Source organism: Anabrus simplex, chromosome 1 (assembly GCF_040414725.1).
Source record: "Anabrus simplex isolate iqAnaSimp1 chromosome 1, ASM4041472v1, whole genome shotgun sequence".
NCBI lineage: Eukaryota > Metazoa > Arthropoda > Insecta > Orthoptera > Tettigoniidae > Anabrus > Anabrus simplex.
Window position 1 is genome coordinate 432722138 of NC_090265.1, and position 22571 is coordinate 432744708.

The following is a 22571-nucleotide window of genomic DNA, read 5'->3' on the forward strand; positions in this document are numbered from 1 at the left end:
TTATGAACTTTCCTACTTTTGAAAGCTCCATTCAAGCTTATTTATCTACTGTCATTCCATGCCATCTCTCCACTGATAGCTAAGAACATACCGCTGGTGGTGATTCCTTACCCAGTTCAGGGCTGAAAAAAAAAAAAAAAAAAATTATGTTTTAGAGTAGGCTACCTGAAATATCACAGAGTAGAGATCCTTCCTGGACGCTTGCTTGTGACCATCCCACCCGCCCTAAAAGCTACTTTTACTTAAATAGTAGAATTAAAACCGGACGCCTAAAACTGGAGGCAGCTGCCATTTTTCTTTGACGAAAGCAACGTTGTTCTCTCCGATAGGGTTTGCATGAATTGTAGCCACAGTGTAATCACATTCAGTGAAAGAAGGCAAGAGCGGTTGTTTGAAAATAGAAATGGTATGTGCTGGATGCGATAAATTGAGATCACCCACTATCATTCCTATTCTGCCTCATTGATAAGCACTCCTAATTCTGTGAGAAAATTTCTGCATCTATTATATAATTTCTCAGCCATGATTCAACTCTTGTTATGATATCTGTTAAGTAGCCTATATTTCTCTTTAATTACTTAACTCTATTCCTTTCTTTACAATACTCTACAGTAACATTTTTATGTCATCCCTTCTTGACTTCCAGATCCGCTCCCTAGTCCACTCTGTTTCTCTGAATGTACCTCCTTATAACCCTTATATACAAACTTCCTAATTTATATGTACCACTGCGGTAGATCCTTATCTCCTGGTTTTCCGTGGTTTCCCATTTTCACACCAGGCAAATGCTGGGGCTGTACCTTAATTAAGGCCACGGCCGCTTCCTTCCAACTCCTAGCCACTTCCTGCCCCATCGTCACCATAAGACCTATCTCTGTGTCGGTGCGACGTAAAGCAAATTGAAAAAAAAAAAACTGATTATTAGAAATATGCTTCAGCTAACTTTTTATTTTTAATTTAGGAAGAGTGTGATCTGCAATAATATGTTGATACTTTGATAAGCCCCAGAGCATATATTTTCATATTTGTTGTCTGGTGTACACATGTAAGTACACTTCTTTTGAATGGACCACCTGAGGACCATGATGTTCAACTTTTCCTCTTAGAGAGGAACTTTATGTTTGCCCAGTACTCACGCATTCTCTGGCTAGGTTTCTTCCTTCTTTCCTCTGTCCAAAGGGCGCCTGTTTTCTTACAGGGTGATCTGTCCTGAAACCTCTTTTGTTTGATTATTCTTCTGAGAGGTGCTCGGTTTCTGATGTCGTTTACAGTTACTCCCACTTCCGGTATGTCTTTCTTCTCTTCTGTTAGCCAAGGTTTCCCTGTCTTCCTGTTCGCCCAACAGTCTACTAGTAGTCCCTTCCAATTGTTTCCCAGGTAAATATGAAATTCTTAACGTTAAACAGGTAAATATCGCTTGGTATCTTTTATTCTTCCAGTTCTTTCCGTCACTCTGTTGACGTCAAATGTACAGTTGAAGAGAAGGGGGTAAGTCCGTCTCCCTCTCTAACTCCTATCTTTATTTCAAAACTTTACGAAAGTATTCCCCTGAACTTCACTCATGATCACGTATTTATTACTCAGTGTCTTTTGGATAAGGTCCATTTCCTGCAGACTTCTCATGAGGTTGATTTTGTCTACTGAGTCGTATGCCTTCTTAAAATCAACAAAGGTGACTACATACTTCTTGCCCGCTAGCTTAACTTGCATAAATACTGACTTTAAGATGAGGGTCTGTTCAGCACAAGAATATCCTTCTGAAACCACCCTGGTATTCTCCCACTTGGCAAATCTCACGGTTTTGATTTCCTCTCCTTGGATTGTGATTCCCTTTCCAAATTCCTCTTTGATTTCTTTTACAGCCTGTTCTATACAAATATTGAAAAGGATGGGAGGGGGGGACGACGACGACACAAACTGCAGCCTTGCCTCACTTGTTTCTGGATTGCTGCTTCTTTTTCAAAGCCCTCAATTCTTATCACTGCAAGACTGATTTTTATACAGATTGTTGATAATTTGTTCTCCGATCCCAATCACCTTCAGAATCTCAAATAGCTTGGTCCAGTCAACATTATCAAATGCCTTTGCTAGGTCTACGCATGCCATGTACGTGAGCTTGTCCTTCTTAATTCGATCCTCTAAGATGTAAAGTAAGGATTGCTTCCTGTGTTCCTATATTTCCTGTGAAGCCAAACTGATCTTCTCCCAACTCAGTTTCAACTTGTCTTTCCATTCTTGTGCAAATAATGTGTGTTAAAAAATTTTGCAGGCGCAGGACACAGAACTAATGGTGTGATAGTTTTCACACTTGTCAGCACCTGCTTTCTTGGGAATACTATCTGCGCACTTTTTAGCGATAGATTTACACCCTAGTGCTGAAGCGGTCGACCTCGGCAATCTTCGACTTTCGTACTGGCAATCTTTGAAACACAAACTATGAATCGCTTATGCATCGCTGTGCGACGTCTGGCATACACTTTACATACTAGTACTGTTGTTATTTACACAGCAAAGCCAAACTATAGAATTCACTCTAGGAATAAGATTCGCATCGAAAAATGTTATATATTATATAATGTGTGTGTGACACAGTTGTTGGCTTAAAATAACAAAGATTTAGAAAATTCATATTGATCGATCATATTATCGATTCATTCCAGATTTCATTTCCATTCAGTTGGCAGTACTAACGAAACCGGAAGTGCTCCCACCTTACTCCTCAAACCAGTACACAAATCTGTCGCTAAAAAGTGCGCAGATAGTAGGTATAACAACATTCTGTTGAAAATCGGATGGCACTTCTCCTGTATCAAACATCTTACACGCTATATGGAATAACCTCACCATGTGCTGGTTTCTCCTAAGGCAGTCTGTAATTCAGAGGGAATGTCATCAATTCCAGGGACTTTATTCCTATTTCTCTCAAAGCTCTGTCAAATTCTGACCTCAAAATTTGGTCTCCCATTTCATCAGCATCAACAGCTTCCTCCCGTTTCAGAACCATATCATGTAGTCTTTACCTTGATACAGCTATTGGTTATCTTCTTGCCATCTTTTTTTCCATAGAAGTGGTTTTCCATCTGAGCTCTTAATATTCATACACCTGATTTTTCTTTCTTGAGAGGTTTCCTTGATTTTACTGTAGGCACCATCTATCTTTCCTAGGACCATACAACCTTCAACATTCTTGCACTTCTTCAGCCAACCTCCTTAGCCGTTCTGCACTTTCTCTCCACTTCATTCTTTAATCGCTTGCTTGTATTCTTTTCTACCCTCTTCATTTATTGCATTCTTGTATTTTTGTCGTTCGTCAATCAGGTCTAATATCTCCTGAATTATCCATTGATTCTTAGTTGACCTTTCCTTTATGGCGGCCGGTGCAGTGTGTGTGTTAAGTGCTCTCTGTTATATCCTGTAAAAACAGCAAGAACAACCGCATCTACGTACGAACTGTCAATGAAAACATCTTTGTAGTGGTCTAGTTGAAATATATCACTAAAACATGACACTTAAAGAAGTTAATCCAAGTCAACTGAATGACTTCCAAGCTCGCCTAGCAGCAGCGACCACCAGTGCTGGCGCCACTACTGCCAACCCATGACAAGAAATACTGAGCCTGGCTGCCAACTTTGAAACTTTCAAGGACCAAGTGACCACTGGAATTGCCGAACTAATATCTACGATGGACGAGGGACTAACCTGTCGTGAAGAAATGATTGATGATTTGGCTAACTGCCTTCTACTGCATGATATTGCCGAGGAACCTGATGACTTGTATAAAAAAGTTACGGACTTCATCAGGGATAATATATAAAGAGGAAAAGCGCTCAACGTGCAGGAATACAATAGTTAACAATCGTTATTAGGATAGTCACTGTCCCTCACTGCAAAGCATTTTTAATGACCACTTCCTTTCACTGCTTTTCTTTCACTTCCTTTCATCAGGGATAAGCTACAATTGGACATCTCACTAGGAGACATTGACCGCTGCCGCAGCTTGGTGAGCGGAAACCTACAACAGCTGAAGCCATAGTGACGGGAAGACAATCGATGATCGTGTAATTCCTTTAGTTTCAAGATCGTAACCGGGTTTGGAGAGTTCTTCTCAAAGGATCTAAATTATTAATAACTGAATCGCTGATGAGTATCCGGAAACACATTCTAAACAGAGCTAGGGATATCCTAGGGCATAAGCGGGTATGGACAGTCGAAGGATGCATAGTAGTGCTATTAAATAATGAAAGAAAAGAATATATTAGTACTGTAGGTGACTTGAACAGAGCTCTAGACTCAGCAGGTGTAACAGTGAATTAAGGTTTGTCTTAAAATGTTCAGTAGTATTTATGTGTGTATATATTTGTGTGTGTGCCTGAGTGTAGGTGAATTGAGTCAGCGAATGTACCTGGGAAATTCTTGGTGTTTGTTTAGTTATGCATGATAATGGCTAAGACTAATGAGCCTATGCTTGTAGCAGATGACGAATTCCTGCATTCCATTGACCCGGACGTATTCCAAGACAATGACAACCCTCTTTCACAATCGCCAGTAGCTCCCCTACCCCAACCTGAGCCCACAGGAATCCTATTGAAACGTGCCTTGTCGCAGTTTTCTAGAACCCTGCAATGTTGCCACATTAACTGTTTATCACTTTTAAGTCACTTTGATGAAGTCTGTTCTATAATTACTTATACGAATATGCATTTATTTGGTTTGAGTAAAAGTTGGTTGACTAACAGTATCAGTTCCGCGCTTGTAAAAATAGATGTGTATACTTCATACAGGCATGACAGTGTAGGTAAATGAGGCGGTGATGTTCCGATGAACTGTAGAGAAGACATTAAGAGCAAAATAATCTGTAAATTTTCTCCCGATGACACCGCGCATACTGAATATATGTTTCTTGAGGCGATTGTCAACCACCAGAAAGTGTTAATAGTAGTAGTCTGTAAGCCACCCAAGGTAAGAAATATAGACTCACTTGAAGCGGATCTGCTGAAACTTATACCAGGTTACAAACACATCATAATCCTCGGTGATTTTAACATAAATCTCCTGACCCAGAGTAGTGACTCGGACCGAATATGCAGACTGTTCACTTCAATGGACATGACCATCTTACCATTAGATGCAACTAATCACGTACACACATGTAACAGCTCAACCTACACTCTGATTTACTACTTAGTGACAAATAATCCCCATAAGGCTGTCAAGCATGGACAAATCTCTGTCCCTGGTATATCTACACACGATCTTATTTATCTGTGCTACTCACTGCAGGTCCGCCTTTGCTGGCAGGACCTAGTGTTTACAGTGCACTATGTCTTCTGGTATAGGCTAGAGCAATTTTGTTACTTTCATAGATCTGTCTCTGTCTTATCTTTGGCTTTGACAATATGAAAGTGACTGAGGTATGAGCGTTGCTAGTAATGCCAATCCTTATGCAGCCAGTCCCTGCTATGAATGGTGTGAAAATGTTGCTCATAGGGTCGGTTGGTGTATGCATTTTAGTGGGCTTGGCAGACTGATATGTAATAGCAACTCTGGCTTGGTGAGGAAAGCAACGGGAAACTACCGCACTCCTCGTTTCCCTAGTATGCCTCTTCAGTGAATCCTAGGCTATCTATGACAGCTGATGGCAGAGCTGTTGAGGATCCCACCAGCGGCATCGCTGACAGACTGAACATACATACATACATACTCACTGCAGAAGTGTAAAGCTAAGTATATAAACTACAGAGACATGAAAGATATAGACTTAACTACAACATGACGCATACAATTTGCTTTGGGACGACATACGACAATTGCACAATGCGAATTTAAGTACTGTACATCAATTTAACTCCTTATTGTTAGGACTCTTATGACAAGCATGCTCCTTTTCTGCAGGCAAGGGTTACTCGCTCTACTGCTCCGTGGTTAAACACTGAGATAAAAGCAACAATGGTCTGCTGTGATGCTTTGTTTTGCTGGTACAGAGCAACAAAAGAGCAAACAAATTTCAAACAGTACTGTCTTTTACGGAACAAAATGAAACAGTTAGATACACTAAATTTAAATATATCAGAAATCAAACAAAAACTCTCAATACAGATAATGCGTGAAATCAGTTACATTCAATAGGAATCGGAAAAATCAAAGAACCTCATATTCCAACAATAGTGCTTGACACACTTAACTCTCATTTCACTGGTAGACAAACTAAAGAAACTCGACCCCGATCCGGAATCCTGTCGCATGAAGATGGCAATTATGTGAACATTGAACCAAAATTCTCATTACAAACTGTCAGTATAAATGAAGTAAAACAAGTCTTAAATTCCATTAAATCTCAAGGGAAAGGAGCAGATCATATTCCAGTAGGCTTCATAAAAAATGCCATCGGCGCAGTATTAATGATCATTACTCATATCTTCAATTACTGTATAAATTCAGGTACTTTTCCAGCCATTTGGAAGGATGCTCTAGTGATTCCAGTATTAAAGAACACTACATCAAACTATCCATCAGATTACCGCCCTATATCTATACTCCCTCCGCTTGCGAAAGCCCTCGAACGGCTAATACACAAGCAACTAACTGAATATCTCACAAATCATTCACTACCAGACCCGTTGCAATCTGGCTTCAGGAAGGGCCATAGTACGACGACAGCACTTCTTCGGGTAACAGATGATATCAGGCTCGCTATACGACAGGTGACGGTACTCACGCTTCTTGATTTTAGCAGTGCATTTGATACAGTCAACATACAACTCCTCCTTTCAAAATTGTGCTCCCTTGGCGTCGACCGGAGTGCGCTCAATTTCTTTATATCCTACCTCACAAATCGTTAGTGTGTCTCAGTAAATGATGTTACGTCCAAATGGGCTATCAGATTATCTGGTGTGCCTCAAGGATCTGTGCTGGGACCTTTATTATTCAGCCTGCATATCAATGATATTTCATCCCCACTTGTCCACTGTAAAGACCATCTGTATGCTGATGATTTACAGGTATATTACCATACTAGTGTAGACAGTATATGCGAAGCGATCCAACATATGAATACAGACCTACGACGACTCACAACAAACAACGCCTTACTCATCAACCCACGAAAGACCCAAAGCATAATAATTGTACGCAAAAAATTACTATGTGCTCTAAATAATCAGAATCCTCCTCCAATTACCATTGATAATACTGAAGTGCCATACTCCAAGATAGTTGCAAACCTTGGGGCTCACCTTAAATGAGACTCTGACCTGGAGTGAGCATATAACTAATGTGTGCAGAAAAGTACATGCATCCCTTTATCCTTCGAAGCATCATAAAAATGTTCTCCCACTGGGCCTTAAATTAAAACTCATACAAGCACTTCTATTTCCGATGTTTGACTACTGTGACAGTAACTAATCTCTGAACAAGCAGCAAAACTACAACGTGTTCAGAGCTCTTGTATTAGATATGCCTTCCAGCTCCGACACGTTGCTCATATAACACCATACTATAAAAAGTTGGGATGGTTGCGTTTAAATGACCGTAGAAAAAACCCACCAAATGACCCTTGTCTATCAGTTGCTTTCTTCAAACAGACTCACCTTTCCATCGTCCAATTTTAGGCTTCTTTCTTCATTCCATGAAATTAACACACATTCCGGATCACTACTTGAAATAGCACCGCATCAAACAAATATCTACAGCCATTCGTTCCTGGTCTCAGCTTTGAAGTTATGGAATACGATGCCGGAAGATATTAAAAAGTCTTGCTCGTCTAGGACACTTAAAACAGCCTACCGTAAATTCCTCCAGAGTGCATACAGTTGACTGGAATTAATGTAAGAGTGAATGACATGTGAATGAAACCAAAAATTACATACTAGATTTAAGTATCATAGGCTATCCCATTTATGTTCTAACTCCTCTCATTTAAGGCTATGTACTGTTCCTAGAAATAGATTACATAGTAGCATCGATTTTTAGTATACTCAGATTGTACCATAGTAATAGTCAGTTAATTTATTTTAGCCTTACATTTGAATAAGTTTTCCTTTAATCTAGTTAGTAGATATATTCTTTAGGTATTAAGCTGATATCTTTTTCTTATTATCCACTCTCTATTTATCCTATAATTTTTCATCAATAGTAATCTTAATTGTTTTATTGTTATTCCTTATCCGACTTATCTTGACTCAACAACTGTAATTGATTACAATAAAATTTTAAATTAATACGATAAAAAAAAATTGTATGTGGTTAAGTGTAAGAGAGGACCAAGAACCCTAACTTTGCCAGTTAATAAAGACATAATGAAATAAATAAATAACCTTTCTTCAGCAGCCCTCCTGATCTCGTTCTTCCTCTATTATGTTTTCTCCTGTCTTTTCATTTAGTCTTTGTGCAACATGATCCTTGACACAATCCTTCACACTCTTTTCTTTCAACTTGTCTAGATCCTATCTCTTTGCATTCGTTCCTTTCTTCAATTTCAACTTCAGATGCCCTTTCATGACCAACAAGTTGTGGTCAGAGTTCACGTGTGCTCCTTGAAAAGTTTTACAATCCAACACCCGGTTCCTGAATCTTCCTAATCATAATGAAGTCTATTTGATATCTTCCAGTGTCTCCAAGTCTTGTCCACGTATACAGCCGTCGTTTGTGGTGTTCGAACCAAGTAGTAGCAAGGACTAAATTGTGATTGGTGCAGAATTCAACCAGCCTACTTCCTCTTTCATTTCTTTGTCCCAATCCAAATTCTCTTCCTTGGCCTACCACTGTATTCCAGTCTCCCATTACTATTCAGTTCTCGTCACCGTTTATATATTGTATTAAATTTTCTATCCCTTCATATAGATAGCCTTTATCTTTCGCTGTAAACATATATACAGGACGTAAAATGGACACATGTCAAAAAGAACATATAAAGTATTTACCTATCCCTTTTGGATAGTTTTTATTTGTATATTCAATAGGACGTTTTCTCGCTTAACGTGTTTTCTTTCCTTGTCCCCTGCAGAAATATCTTAATGTGGTTTTACTATATAAACATAGACCTGTATGTGTGTTCCTATTCTATTTCTTTTCTTTTAATATGTGTCTCTATTTGAAAATTATATTTGACTGATTATAGGTCTTTGAAGAAAACACACAAAAATGAAATAAGGCTGTAATGTACAATTTTATTAATTCTTTTCTACACAACTCTTTTGTTCCTTTCAGAGAAGACTATTGGGCTGCTGTTTAAGGGAGCGAACCATATTGATCATCAAAAGCATTTGCAAGTTAATGATGGTCAGAGACTACCTTTACCTGGACAAGATCATTCAAAGCCTTCTGTTAGACAAATGTTTCTTAACTATAACTGCCAATTGCAAAAGGGTGGTGCAGAGGTAAGATCATAACATCATTGATATTTTCCCATATAGCTGGTTAACTTGCGTTTGAGAAATAGTGGGTTCAAACTCTATTGTCAGCAGCCCTCAAGACTTTTTTTCCATGGCTTCCCATTTTCATGCCAGGCAAATGCTGGTGTTGCACCTTAATGCAACGACCACTTCCTTACCAATCCTAGCCCTTTCCCATCTGTGTCTTGCTGAAAACCTTCAATGTGTTGTGCAGTGTTAAACCTCTAGAGAAAAAAAATGTTCCTCACAGGCACACTTTTCTCAAACAAATGAACCTATTAGATGAATTATATTTTCATAATTAAAATTAAGTCTGATAAAGTAATGTTAACAAAAAGGATCACTGCTACTAACAATCCAGAAAAAATGTCTCTAGTGGTGGGGACATGCGATGCGCCACTCATGCCTGATGCAGACAATAACGGAATGCCTCACCCAAGGGAAATGTCCATGTGGAAGACCTCGAAACTCATTTATGAACCAGATCACTAAAGATATTGGTGCGGACAGTTATGAGACTGTTAAACGGAATGTTGAAAATTGTAAAACTTGTAGAGCATTCATAGCACCTGACCTGTCTTAGAACTGTATGCTAGAGAGAGAGAGAAAATAATACAGTTGAACCTCGATTCATCATTTTTGGAAGGACCCTGGAAGAAAACGTACAACATGGGAAAATGGAAAATTCAGGAATGAATGAACCATCAACAATTTGGCTAAACATTACAAAAATGAAATATGTATTCTAATTAATTATAATTTTACAAACACCCCTAAACCAAACCAAACTACAGTGCCAATGGGCCTTCCGCCTACCAAGTGACTGCTGCTCGGTCCGAAGGCCTGCTGATTATGATGTGACGCATGCTCAGTGTGACAAATCCTCTCGGCCGTTATTCCTGGCTCTCTAGACCAGAATCGCCATCTCACCATTAAATAGCTCCTCAATTAAAGGTGATCGTAGAATGAGTGAATCTGGAACCAGCCCTCATATCCAGGTAAAAATGCCTGACCTGCCCAGGAATCCAACCCGGGCCCTCCAGGTGAGAGGCAGGCAAGTTAGACCACGGGGCTGGCTTTACCGGGAAAACTTCCTCAGTTTCCCCTGAAAACTTCTTTCAGTTCAGGAACTTTCATCAGCCAAACTCTTCGAAAAACTTAATACTCGTAACGCTAAGCCAAACAACAATTGACCACATGTAGTTTTTAATTCTCTAATCTAATAAAATAAAGCACATTAGATACAAAAGCGCCCAACTTTTGGTGAAATCCTTTCTTTTTAAAAAAGAAAATCTTCCATTGTAATTTGGTCACCAGTATACTGTTCGTAATCAATTTATGGAAATCTTGTACCGCGTAAATTAGGCCTACATCGACTTTTAAAGGTTATGTTGAACTCAAGAATATGGTTTTGAATGTATCGGTCCTCAAGTTCTCAAGTGCAATTCTGCCCGTCACTAATCACAATCAAATTGGAAAGAGTAAAAATATCGTTAACATTTCCAAAATTACCGTTATTTGCTACTTTGACTCAGCTGGAAAGCGCGCTCACTGTACAATTACATACTATCCACTTCATTCCATATCGATATTGTAATCAAGATAACAATTAAGTAAAAGGTTCCACCTGATCGATACTTTTTTATTATTTAGCCCTCTGCTAAATTTGTCATTAAATCTTACAGAACATGTTTCGATTGCTTAGCAATCATCATCAGCTGTTTCGCTTAAAACTTAGGTGAAAAAGCATAAAACATTTCATAATTAAAATTAAAATGTGTTAGTAAGGGACATTGAAGTGGTGAGGGAGGGTGGATTGGGTGGGGGTGGGGGGGTGTTTGTTAGTTAAGATTAAAATTATACAAATTAAAAACTATTCTAAACTAAAACATCTTTGATTTCATTCATTGTCACTTGCACTGGTTCATTATTAAGTTTGACAGTTTTCCGATAATGCTCTTGCACACTTGTCTTGATGGTATAGTGTTCCTTCTTTTTCTAGACCTTTCTTACTGTTCGGTGGAGAAGATTATGTAGATTGTTGGTCGAATTGTTCAGTTTTCATTTAGTTGGATAGTTTGGAGTACGATCTATAACCGGCAGGAAATTGTTACTATTAATTAAAAATTATTTGAGGGCATGTTGCCTAAAGAAATTGTTTCACATTTAAAAAAATGAAACTGTAAAGATTAAAAATTTACCCCTATCCAATCATTCGTTGTACAAATTTTATTCGGAATCATTAAGTCGAGAAGTTTGGTTTACTGCCTGTAACCGGTAGAGAATACGTGTTTGTTAATTGAGAATACCTGGAAACGTGTTTCCTAAAGGAATTATTTATACTGTGAAAAACTTATTTATCTTATTGTATCTGTCTCTACCATCCTCGACCTTGTGTAGTAGCTGTGTGATGAGGACGTTTTGCTGGCTTGGTTTGGTTTGGAGGGGGAAGGGGAAGTGAAGGCGTGTTGTCATTTGTTGTCATGTGCAGGGTGTTGCCTTCTATTTGTGACTAGCTGCTTTGTGATTGCTTCCTACTTTCGCTGGGCGTATTCGATTGCCTTCTAATAATTCCATGTATCTCAATATGTGTTCAAACAAGGGGTTTCTTTGTTCGTTCATTTCATTTAAATTTTTTTCTTTATTAAACAACTTATCCAGAAGATGGATGGATGGATCCTCAGGTACCATAAAGCAGAGTTGTGTCCACAACAACTGGAAGGAGACAAGAGCACATTCTGACAGCTCTACTTGACGACGGAATAAATTTCTTCAAATGTTCGTACTTGCAAAACGTCTACATTATGTCCAAGGTTACATGTTTATTATTTTACTTTTTTCGTGTGTAACACTGAACAGGTTTTCGGCACGTCCCTCAGGGCACTGTATTGTCACTGCACTTTCAGGCAGGAATCGAAACTGCTCCTTCTTAAGTAACACAAATTTAGTATTTCAATATTATCGTATACGATCATGTTACCGAGACCAGAATAGATGTTGCACCTTACCTACTATACATAAAACATGGGAGGTTTTGGGATTGCCTATTACTGTTTTGGTCCCAATATAAGACTGGGAATTTCACATTTTTGCGTTAAACTGTTCTAAAAACTGCAGTCGTTTTATTTGCACACATTACATTTAAAAACTTTGCATCATTTTGGAGTCGTACCGACTTGTACAGCAAGCAAGATAACAATTAAGTAAAAGGTTCCGCCTGATCGATACTTTTTTATTATTTAGTCCTTGGCTAAATTTATGTCATTACAAACTTACAGAACATGTTTCGATTGCTTAGCAATTATCATCAGCTGTTTCGCTAAAAGCTTAGGTGAAAAAGCATAAAACATGTCATAATTAAAATTAAAATGTGTTAGTAAGGGACGTTTAAGTGGTGAGGGAGGGTGGATTGGGGGGGGGGGGGGTTGTTAGTTGAGATTAAAATTACACAAATTAAAAACCATTCTAAACTAAAACATCTTTGATTTCATTCGTTGTCACTTGCACTGGTTCATTATTAAGTTCGACAGTTTTCCGATAATGCTCTTGCACACTTGTCTTGATGGTATAGTGTTCCTTCTTTTTCTAGACCTTTCTTACTGTTCGGTGGAAAAGATTATGTAGATTGTTGGTCGAATTGTTCAGTTTTCATTTAGTTGGATAGTTTGGAGTACAATCTGTAACTGGCAGGAAATTGTTACTATTAATTACAAATTATTTGAGGGTATGTTGCCTAAAGAAATTGTTTCGCATTTAAAAAAATGAAACTGTAAAGATTAAAAACTTACCCCTATCCAATTATTCGTTGTACGAATTTTATTCGGAATCATTAAGTCGAGAAGTTTGGTTTACTGGCTGTAACCGGTAGAGAAAACGTGTTTGTTAATTGAGAATACCGGAAATGTATTTCCTAAAGGAATTATTTATACTGTGAAAAATTTAAACTTACTCAATGCCCTTAAAACATCGTGGCTTATCGAACTTTCCTGTGACGAAGGGAGAAAGTCTCTCGCTTCCGTCTACATTACAACATTCTATAATTTTCCACCACGGCACCTCTCGAAATTCAGAAATGCCAGCTCTTGCCGTGTCGCAAAGTATTCTAAGACCCAGTAATGCATGCAATCGCTTTGATTTACAGTTTAAGCTAGGGATGGGTTGTGAACGAAGTTGCGAAGAGTCGAGTCTGCTGTCTCTGGAACCGACACTCGACTCCAGTGTCAACTCCACCTATGCACTAACGCCATCTAACAACTATTTTTGGAACTGCTTGCAATTACAGCAATTTGATTGTAGTTCCACGTTCCTCCCTTGTGATACGATGAATACAAGAGGATTATTAGCCAGCAAACATTAAATATTGTTTCTGGTTATTATCATCGTTATTGTTAATGTTGTAGGTCTATTTTGGCAATGATGATAATTACTATAATAGTAGTGATAATAATAATAATCTGACAGTATACTTTTAAATAATCTCCAATATTAACATCAATGATGCAAAACAGGAAAAAAGAGGTGAGTGCTTAGAGTATTTTACAACGAATATTTTACCAATTATTATGCATCATAATAGCCGCCTTGTCAGTCTAGGGAGGGCCCCGGCATCGATTACGGCCTGGTCATGGATTTTTACCTGTATCTCGCCTTTCGTGATGGCGGTGAGGTAGAGGCTTTAGTCTAAAAAGCCAAGAATAACGGTTGGGAGGATTTGTCGTGTTGACCACACGTCACCTCGTAATCTAGTGGCCTTCAAGCTGGGCAAGGCCCGCTAGGCCTGTCGCAAAAAGGGTCTTTTGTGCATAATACTGACAGAATAATCTTCAATAATTGCCAGCGTGAGCTTGAACTACATAATAGAAACAACTTTAATTTACTAAAAGGATTTTTTTTTTTTTTGCTAGTGGCCTTACGTTGTACCGACATAGATAGGTCGTATGGGCGACGGTGGGTTAAGAAAAGCCTGGGAGTTGGAAGGAAGCGTCCGTGGCCTTAAGGTACAGCCCCAGCATTTGCCTGGACTTAAATTACATAAAACAAAAATCTGGTATAGAGTATAGGAACAAATTAATTGGTAATAGTAATAATGTATTCTGACAGAATACACTGTAATAGTCAAATTTCGAATTTGTAGTCATTTTTTTTTTCATTAAATGCCATTAAATGAAAGAAGAACCAGTTTCAACGCTATTTAGTGACATCTTCAGCCAAAATGTGAGAAATAAGCATAGGTACATACATACAAACATATACATTACACAAAATATTATAACATTATGATTAAATAGGAGTAAAAAGGGGGAATAAAATAATGAATGGATATTCAATCCCAAGTTCAGAACTTGGCAGTCATTATCAAAACAACCCATGGAGGGTGAATTAAAATAGTAATCTAATTGTATAAACACGAGTTAGGACTCAACAAACACAATCTTTTAAAAATACATATAACACTTTAAAACTTTACTGAAGTCCGAGATGAACTTGGTAGTCAAAGATTCGAATTTGTAGTCACTTTTTTACTCTGTAATAGTCACCAATTCGGATTTAAATGACATATCTATTACAAGTTGTCCACTTCTTGACATATCTATGTCGAACATAAAACCTGTTCACTGGAAATTCTTTCCAGGTAACATCGCACTCACAGTGAAAATTAATACCCTATAAATAATATACGGTACACAAGAAGGAAAAACTAGAAATTGCATAGTGTTTATTTTTAATGATTTCGTCTATATTTGAATTATGTTAGTGGCTTTACCCGTATTAGGTTTGTTTTCATCTTTCATGTGCAATTCATAATTATTTACCATCGATACCTGTTTATCAGTTTCCTGATTACGACAAATAAGGATATGAAATTAAATGTCCGTGCTCTACTTTCTGACTTGACACATTTTTATTTTATTTCAACTACACCATTACGCTCGTTGTCTTTGTTAATGATACTGTACTTCATTCTACATTACTCTTAAAAATCCCAGAAACATGCATGATATTTTTCATGTTATTTTTCGCGTTTCGACATGCTAGCGGCCCCGCAACGAGAGTCAAGTTAGTTTGGAGTCGCGAGGCTTCATGCAAAGCGATCGCGCGGCCCCACAATGCGCATCAGGTTAACTTGTAGTCGCGAGGCTTCATGCGAACCGAGCCCGGTGTTCGGAGTCGATGGAGTTGACACTCTCGATTCCAGGCTTCAGTCGCGCCCATTCCTAGTTTAAACCTTTCAAGTGCTATGGAGAAAACTATTTCCGAAAAGTATCCAGCAAAGTGCATTGACATTAGTCCTATTAAAACCTCATGCAATGAAAAAAAACCCCCACTTGATTCAAAGACGAAGACAAATATTGTTAGCGCCCCTGTGCAAATGCTTTTTTTAATTTACTGTTTACATTTTTTAGATGCCTTGTACTTGCACAGAAAGTGCCCCGACACCCGTAAAAACATCGTGGCTTAACAAACTTTCCTATGACAAGGGGAGGAAATCTCTCGCTTCCGTGTGCATTACAAGTTTCAACACAGTACAATGACCCCCACCCTTGTACGATTTCCTGGCTGGCGCTTCTCTCGTTTAAACCTTAAAGGCTCGTTTACACGGTTAGAGGAGCGAGGCGAGTAGAGTAGATAGTAGAGCTATTAGCATCGTGTAAATGACTGGGATAGTAGCAAGTGAAGTAGAGTAGCTAGAAGGCAGTAGAGTAGAGTGGGTTTCAGCTATGGTAAAGTAACTCTACCAGTATCCTTCCCCCTCCACCGGAACCGAGCTCCAAGAGCTGGCGGAGAAGACCGAGGACACTTGATTTTTCAGTTGGCGCGTTATTCGTCTATTTCCATGTGTGTATGGATGATATTCCGTTGCGTAAACTGAGCATCTTTGCGGTTATTTGGTGGCCGGAAGAAGAAACATGCAAATTTGTAGAACTTTGTCGTGAAAAAGAATGTTTATGGAACATACACAGCATTATTTACAGAAACAAGAATGTGAGAATGGCGGTGGAAGAGGACTTGGTTATGAAAATAGGTAAGGAGGATTTGGGTTTAATGGAACTTAAACAGAAAATTAAAAATAAATACGATGTACCTACAACCAAGAACTGATGAAAATTCGTAAATCCAAGGAATCTGGAGGTGGTGCTGCCGACATCTACACTCCCTTTCTTAAGTGGTTTACGACAATGAATGCCGTACTGAAGGATGCAAGGAATAAAAATGAAAGACTATGATAAGTATACTACATTGTTGATACATCTCTCACATTAAGTAAATAACAATATCATTCACTGTGAAGTTTGTCATCCTGAGTAAAGTATATTTTGCAAGGTAATACTAAAATCTAAGTACATTAGGCCTATTCATCAACGCAACGGTATAGCTGAGTGATATTAAGGGGACGTACACCTTTGGAGGTCAAACAAATGCAGGTGTATTATCCTATAATGAACAGACTTCCTTCTTTTCGATGGAAGAATGATTTTAAAAATACATATACCTATAGTTTTGAAGATGCAACATAAAAATATAAACATGTGTCAGTTGGATTGTCCCTTTAAATGAAGGTTTCTCAAGTTTGTATTACACAGCGTGTTCATGTCTCGACGTGTTAAAGTTATTGCAAGTGACTAATCTCATGTTTACCGGGCGAGTTGGCCGTGCGCGTAGAGGCGCGCGGCTGTGAGCTTGCATCCGGGAGATAGTAGGTTCGAATCCCACTATCGGCAGCCCTGAAGATGGTTTTCCGTGGTTTCCCATTTTCACACCAGGCAAATGCTGGGGCTGTACCTTAATTAAGGCCATGGCCGCTTCCTTTCAACTCCTAGGCCTTTCCTATCCCATCGTCGCCATAAGACCTATCTGTGTCGGTGCGACGTAAAGCCCCTAGCAAAAAAAAAAAAAAAAAAACCTCATGTTTTAATCCGTATTGAAATCTGTTGATATACAATAATAGTTTTATTATGAATCCACCTGTTCAATACAATGTGTTCAATACAATGTATTGAACAGGTGGATTCATAATAAAACTATTATTGTGTTAAAGTTAGGCAAGACAATGGTGCAGGACTGTGTAGTTTAATCAGATTACTAACATACATAGGGATCTGCTAATATCACTTGCCATTGCCATTAATTTTCAGCAATAACAGTAATTTCCCAACAGACTGAATAATTTCCATATTTTGTTTGGAATATCAAAAATTATTGTTTACAGTACAATGTCAGATCTTGAAGCTCTAGCTCTACACCTGGGCCATACAAGCAACGAACAAAAAAAATGATATAAATAGATCGATAACTGGGGGTATTTATGGCGAAGAAGCTACTACAAATTAGGCCTACGCCAGCGTGATTGACAGTGCACTGATGGCTATTACCAGTGGCCAAGGATTTCAGAATCACCTCAAGCTTAACTCTCGGTGTTATTGCATTTCTCATCACTGTGTCGTGTCTGAATTTGCGGCGTTATAGCATCTAACAATGTCTGAAAGTTATCAGGCATCAACCTCATACTCTTTCTGTAGTCTTCTTCATCCTCCGTCGCAAGTTTTCTCAGAAGTAATGCTGATGCCCCGAGTGTATCTTACCCATTCCTGTATTTTCTCATTTGCTCCTTCTTCTAACACTTCACTAACGGCTTGCAAATGTCTTCGGACACTTCCCTACGATGTGCTTATGTCTTGACATGGTGCTACTATTCTATTCTACTCTATGACTCTACTTCCGTATGAACGATTTGAGTGTCAACTCTACCAGACAGTGGTAGATTCTAGTAATGTAGCTACTCTACTCTACCCGTGTAAATGAGCCTTTAGTCAGTTTTCGCTCGGCATTTAAAACGATTCAGTTTCATCGACAATGACAATATTGTTTGGTGCATACGAATTGATTATATGAGCCACTCTTTTTCGCAAACTGTTGGCATCGCCAGTGTTTGTGGATTCTGTTTCTCTGCACACTGTCTGCTACATGAAATTATGGCGTTCCTTGAACTTCGAAAACAAAAGACTTACGATTTCACTTGAACGTAGCAAATATTAAGCACACTGTAGACACACCGAAGTGAGTGAAAGTGCAGTTAGCTACCCCTGTACATTTTGGAAGACGCGTTCCATCACGACTCGGATAAAGTTTGAATTTAAATTACTCTGTAAAATACTACTTTTTTTAAAACTTAAGACAGTTTTGAATTAAAAGTCTGAATTTCGGTAATGGGACAGATATTGTTCTTTGAATTATGAATTATCCGTATTTCAAATTAAACAATTTAAATAATGTGCAGAACCGTACCTCATGTTTCCGGCAACGAGAGCTTCTTCGAATTAGGCGTGATTTTGAATTATCGAGGATCTACTGTATTGACTTTTGTAAAATCCTAGTGATTTCAACCCCTTCTATACATGGCAAATATCGACTTGTCCTCCTGAGACCCCTGTCCATTTTAATGGACATCGTCGTATTCCTTCTAACATTCATAATATTCGTTAATAGGCACCGAGACCCAGTGTCCAGCCAAATGGACTGTGCGGTGTTGCTATCTGTTGAAGAAAATTTGAAGTATGAAACAATATAAACTAGTAATAATGTGTTTCCATGGAGTATCATCATGTCTGATAAGTGTTCTACGTTCTCCATGGAATTAAAAATAAATTAATGGTTTTAAAATATGTGTATTGGCATACAATGAAAGTAATAACCAGGAAACGGATTTATATGTACTAATAATTATTGAAATATGTACATATATATTTAGTTATTTTTATTGAAATATGGAATTATACATGGACTTAGATCTACATGCAACATAATGTTGTACTTTTCATTTTAATATATTTGAAGAACACACAATCTTTTATTCTCTGTTACCACAACAATGGATTATAAAAGGTTCTTTTAAGTGCTGGAAAGTGAATATTCTCCTATTATCTCTAAGATCAGATTTATATTGACTGAAACTGCGTTCAACATCGGAAGAGGTAATGGGGGCATAATTCAACTTCACAATATCTGCTGGAGTTAAATCCAATGTTAATTTTACACTTAAATCTCCACACAGCATTGCAGCAACCTTTGTCATTTCTTCATATCCAGGGTTCTTTGAAAGTACAGTGGCCATCTTCATGTTTGCTACATCTGCAACTTTACCTGTACCACAATTTAGTTATTCCACAGCTTTATTCACAATTTCACAACTTTCAGAAAGTGAGAGATGCGAGTTTTGGAGCCGTTTCAGTGTTTTTGTGATGCATGAAAAATTATGATGAATATAACATAAGTCATTTCTCACACTTGTATCGCAGACAACTCTGTTCGCAGCTTCAATTGAGGCTGCATCTTCAGAGTCCATGGCATGCAGAACGTTCTTAATACAGTCTATATATTCAACATAATATTCAACTGCTTGCAGCCACGTACCCCATGTACTTAGAATCGGATTAGGCGGCGATGGAATCTCTGGGTTCATTTCTTTCAAAAGGTAACTCTTCTGTGGGCTTTGAGAAAAAAATTTCGCTGAGGAAATCAATAAATCTACTTTGGGGTAACTGCCTCTTACCAATTCTGCCACACGATGAAAGGCATGTGCTACACATGTTAAATGAGTCATCTTAGGATATACAACACATAATGCTTCTCCGGCTTTTATCATATGAGGTACGGCATCGCTAATAAAAGTTAACACTTTATTATACTTAACGCCCTGTGGCCAGAGGATACCCATAGCCTCACTGAACAGTTTTGCTATAGTTTTGTTATCGCACTTTTCTAGGACATCACAGTGTAAGAGAATCCATTTACAATAATCTGCGCTTAACAAACCAATGATTACGTTGCCTATTAGCCTGCCTTCTTTGTCTGTGGTCTCATCAATGGAAACCTAAATTGGACCGTCTTTAATCTCTTGCCGTATCTTCCGGACAGTTTCATCGTATATGGCTAAACAGTACGTTTATCTGAACATTAGACTCATCCAGGATGGATCTTTTAGTATGTTTCTCGAGGAATTCCCCGTAGCACTGATTATTCAGTTTGAAGAGAGGTATGTCAGCAGAGATGAAAGTACGGCAAAGATCGGTGTTGAACTCGGACGTTACACTGGAAGTTGGTGGTTGTGTCACAAACAACTGTCTCTGCTTGGAATCTCGTTGATTGTTAGCCTGGTGTTTACTGGTTGAAACGTGCTGTTGCACTAGGAACCTTTCAGTAGATATCACTGTACAATGACACAAATAATAAAATAATATCTTACTGTCAGTTGATAAACTTTCTTCTTTAAATTCTGATACGTAACTTTTCAATTTTAAACTGGTTGACTGAGCTACTTTAGGCATATTGTAACAACGTTAATGTCTTCAATGAATATCAATATACAACTGCACACACTGAACATACAAGAACACCATGATCCGTCTCACTGCTAACTCCTAGATGGAGTTATGAAGTAATCAAAGGGAATTCCCGAATTACGAACTAATCCGGAAACCACTAGCACATCGTCGATGAATGAGATTTCCCTAGTTACGAAATTATGGCACAGAGACAGTCGATGTTATGTAATGCAGTTTATCAGTGCTGTAAGTGTGATTCAGATGGTCACGGTACTGACCGGCTGATCTCAACTACTTCTGGGCTCAACCTCTCTCTTTCTTTGCACGGCTTATCAGCTTATTTTATCAGCCCAGACGTGGACAGGCGTGATAATGACCTGCACACCAGTTAAAATATTAATTTTTCGAATATAGATTTTTAATTTATTTCCCCATTATTGAGAGGACTGCTAATTTAATATAATTTAATACTTTTTAGCCGAAATGTGGACTATATTGAATTTAATGACGAAGAATATGGAACATATGTGGTAAACTCCAAAATATGGAAAAATATGGAAAATGAATACTCAATTTTTCAGCTCCACACGTCATGATTCGTAAAGATAATGCAACATATAAATCCGTTCCCTGGTAATAACTATATATTTTAGTGATTACTATAAGATTTTAATGCAATAAGTTGATGAAAATACAGATTAAAATGTATGTCCATTTTATTGGACATGAGGACATGGTGCAGTTCTATCAAAAGTGATGATTGATTGAAGGGTAAAATAGTCATAAAACCCCATATTATCATGTGCTCTATGTAATATTTGTTCTTTTCCTTGGCCAGTATTTACATTCTAATTAATTATTTCAAATATCCATTACAATAGCAAGTATTTGTAGCAACTATGTGAGTGACTCCAATGTCTTCTCTCCATTCTTTAATTTAATTTTTGACAAATGTCTTGTATCACATTTTGTTGTTTGATGTTTATGCGCCTGTATATTTACTCGATTTCCCTTATTTTCTGTAATTTGTTGATATTTATTGAAATTCAATAAATAGTGGATTATTACAAGTTCAGAAATAAATAAGTTCACTTATATTTTTACTGAAAGAGGACCCAATGTCCATTTAAATGGACAGTCCTGATTTAAGCCCTTAGACATCAATATTAAAAAATTACTCCATAACACTTTTTATTAACCTATTTCAATATGTATAAACAAGTTTCATCAAAATCTCTCAACCTGTACTACATTGGGTCTCAGGAGGTTATGCAAAAGATGAATCGCAGGATAGTGAGCAAGGTCAAACTGATAACATTAGCATGCATAACTCAATTTCAATTTTTTTTTTTTGCATTTATCAAGTTTTGAAAAAACTCTCCTCAATTATTACACAAAAGTAGCTACACTTTGAAAATATCATTACAGTATTTTTGTCTTGCTGTTTCAGTTAATTTCTACACAACAACGTGCAACTTGCTGTCAAAATGTGGAAACAAGTAGCAAATGCAGCTTCTGTGATCGTGGTCTTTGCTTATCATGTACTACCCTATGCTCACGTTGTTACGAGGTTTTCTGTGACCGGTGCTCTCTCACTGTGTAAGTTGTCAATCATATATTTTGAGAATTTTCCTGATTTGTTGTTCATAGAATAAAAGGTACTGATATTTTAATTAATGCCTCTGGCCTAAGATACTAAAGGGTATTTACAACTCATAAAGTTAAGATATTGTCTTCCTTGTCATGTAAAAATGCCTATCTCTGGTATGTTTTTTTTTTTTTCTTTTTTTTTTTTCTTTGCAAACAGTCAAGATTCTCTCAAATACAGTGGCACTTCATTAGTGCATTCGTCATTAACACT

At 37.8% G+C, this 22571-nt stretch overlaps 1 protein-coding gene across 2 annotated transcripts in view; it reads left to right on the forward strand.

Annotated features, from left to right (window-relative positions):
• Window positions 1-22571, forward strand: part of LOC136856912 (apoptosis regulatory protein Siva) — a 136339-nt gene that overhangs the window by 106842 nt on the left and 6926 nt on the right. For both annotated transcript variants that reach the window (XM_067135152.2, XM_067135150.2), the window contains exons 2-3: window positions 9205-9374; window positions 22161-22309. In XM_067135152.2, the coding sequence (XP_066991253.2) occupies window positions 9205-9374; window positions 22161-22309 (319 nt within the window). The remainder of the gene's footprint in view (window positions 1-9204; window positions 9375-22160; window positions 22310-22571) is intronic.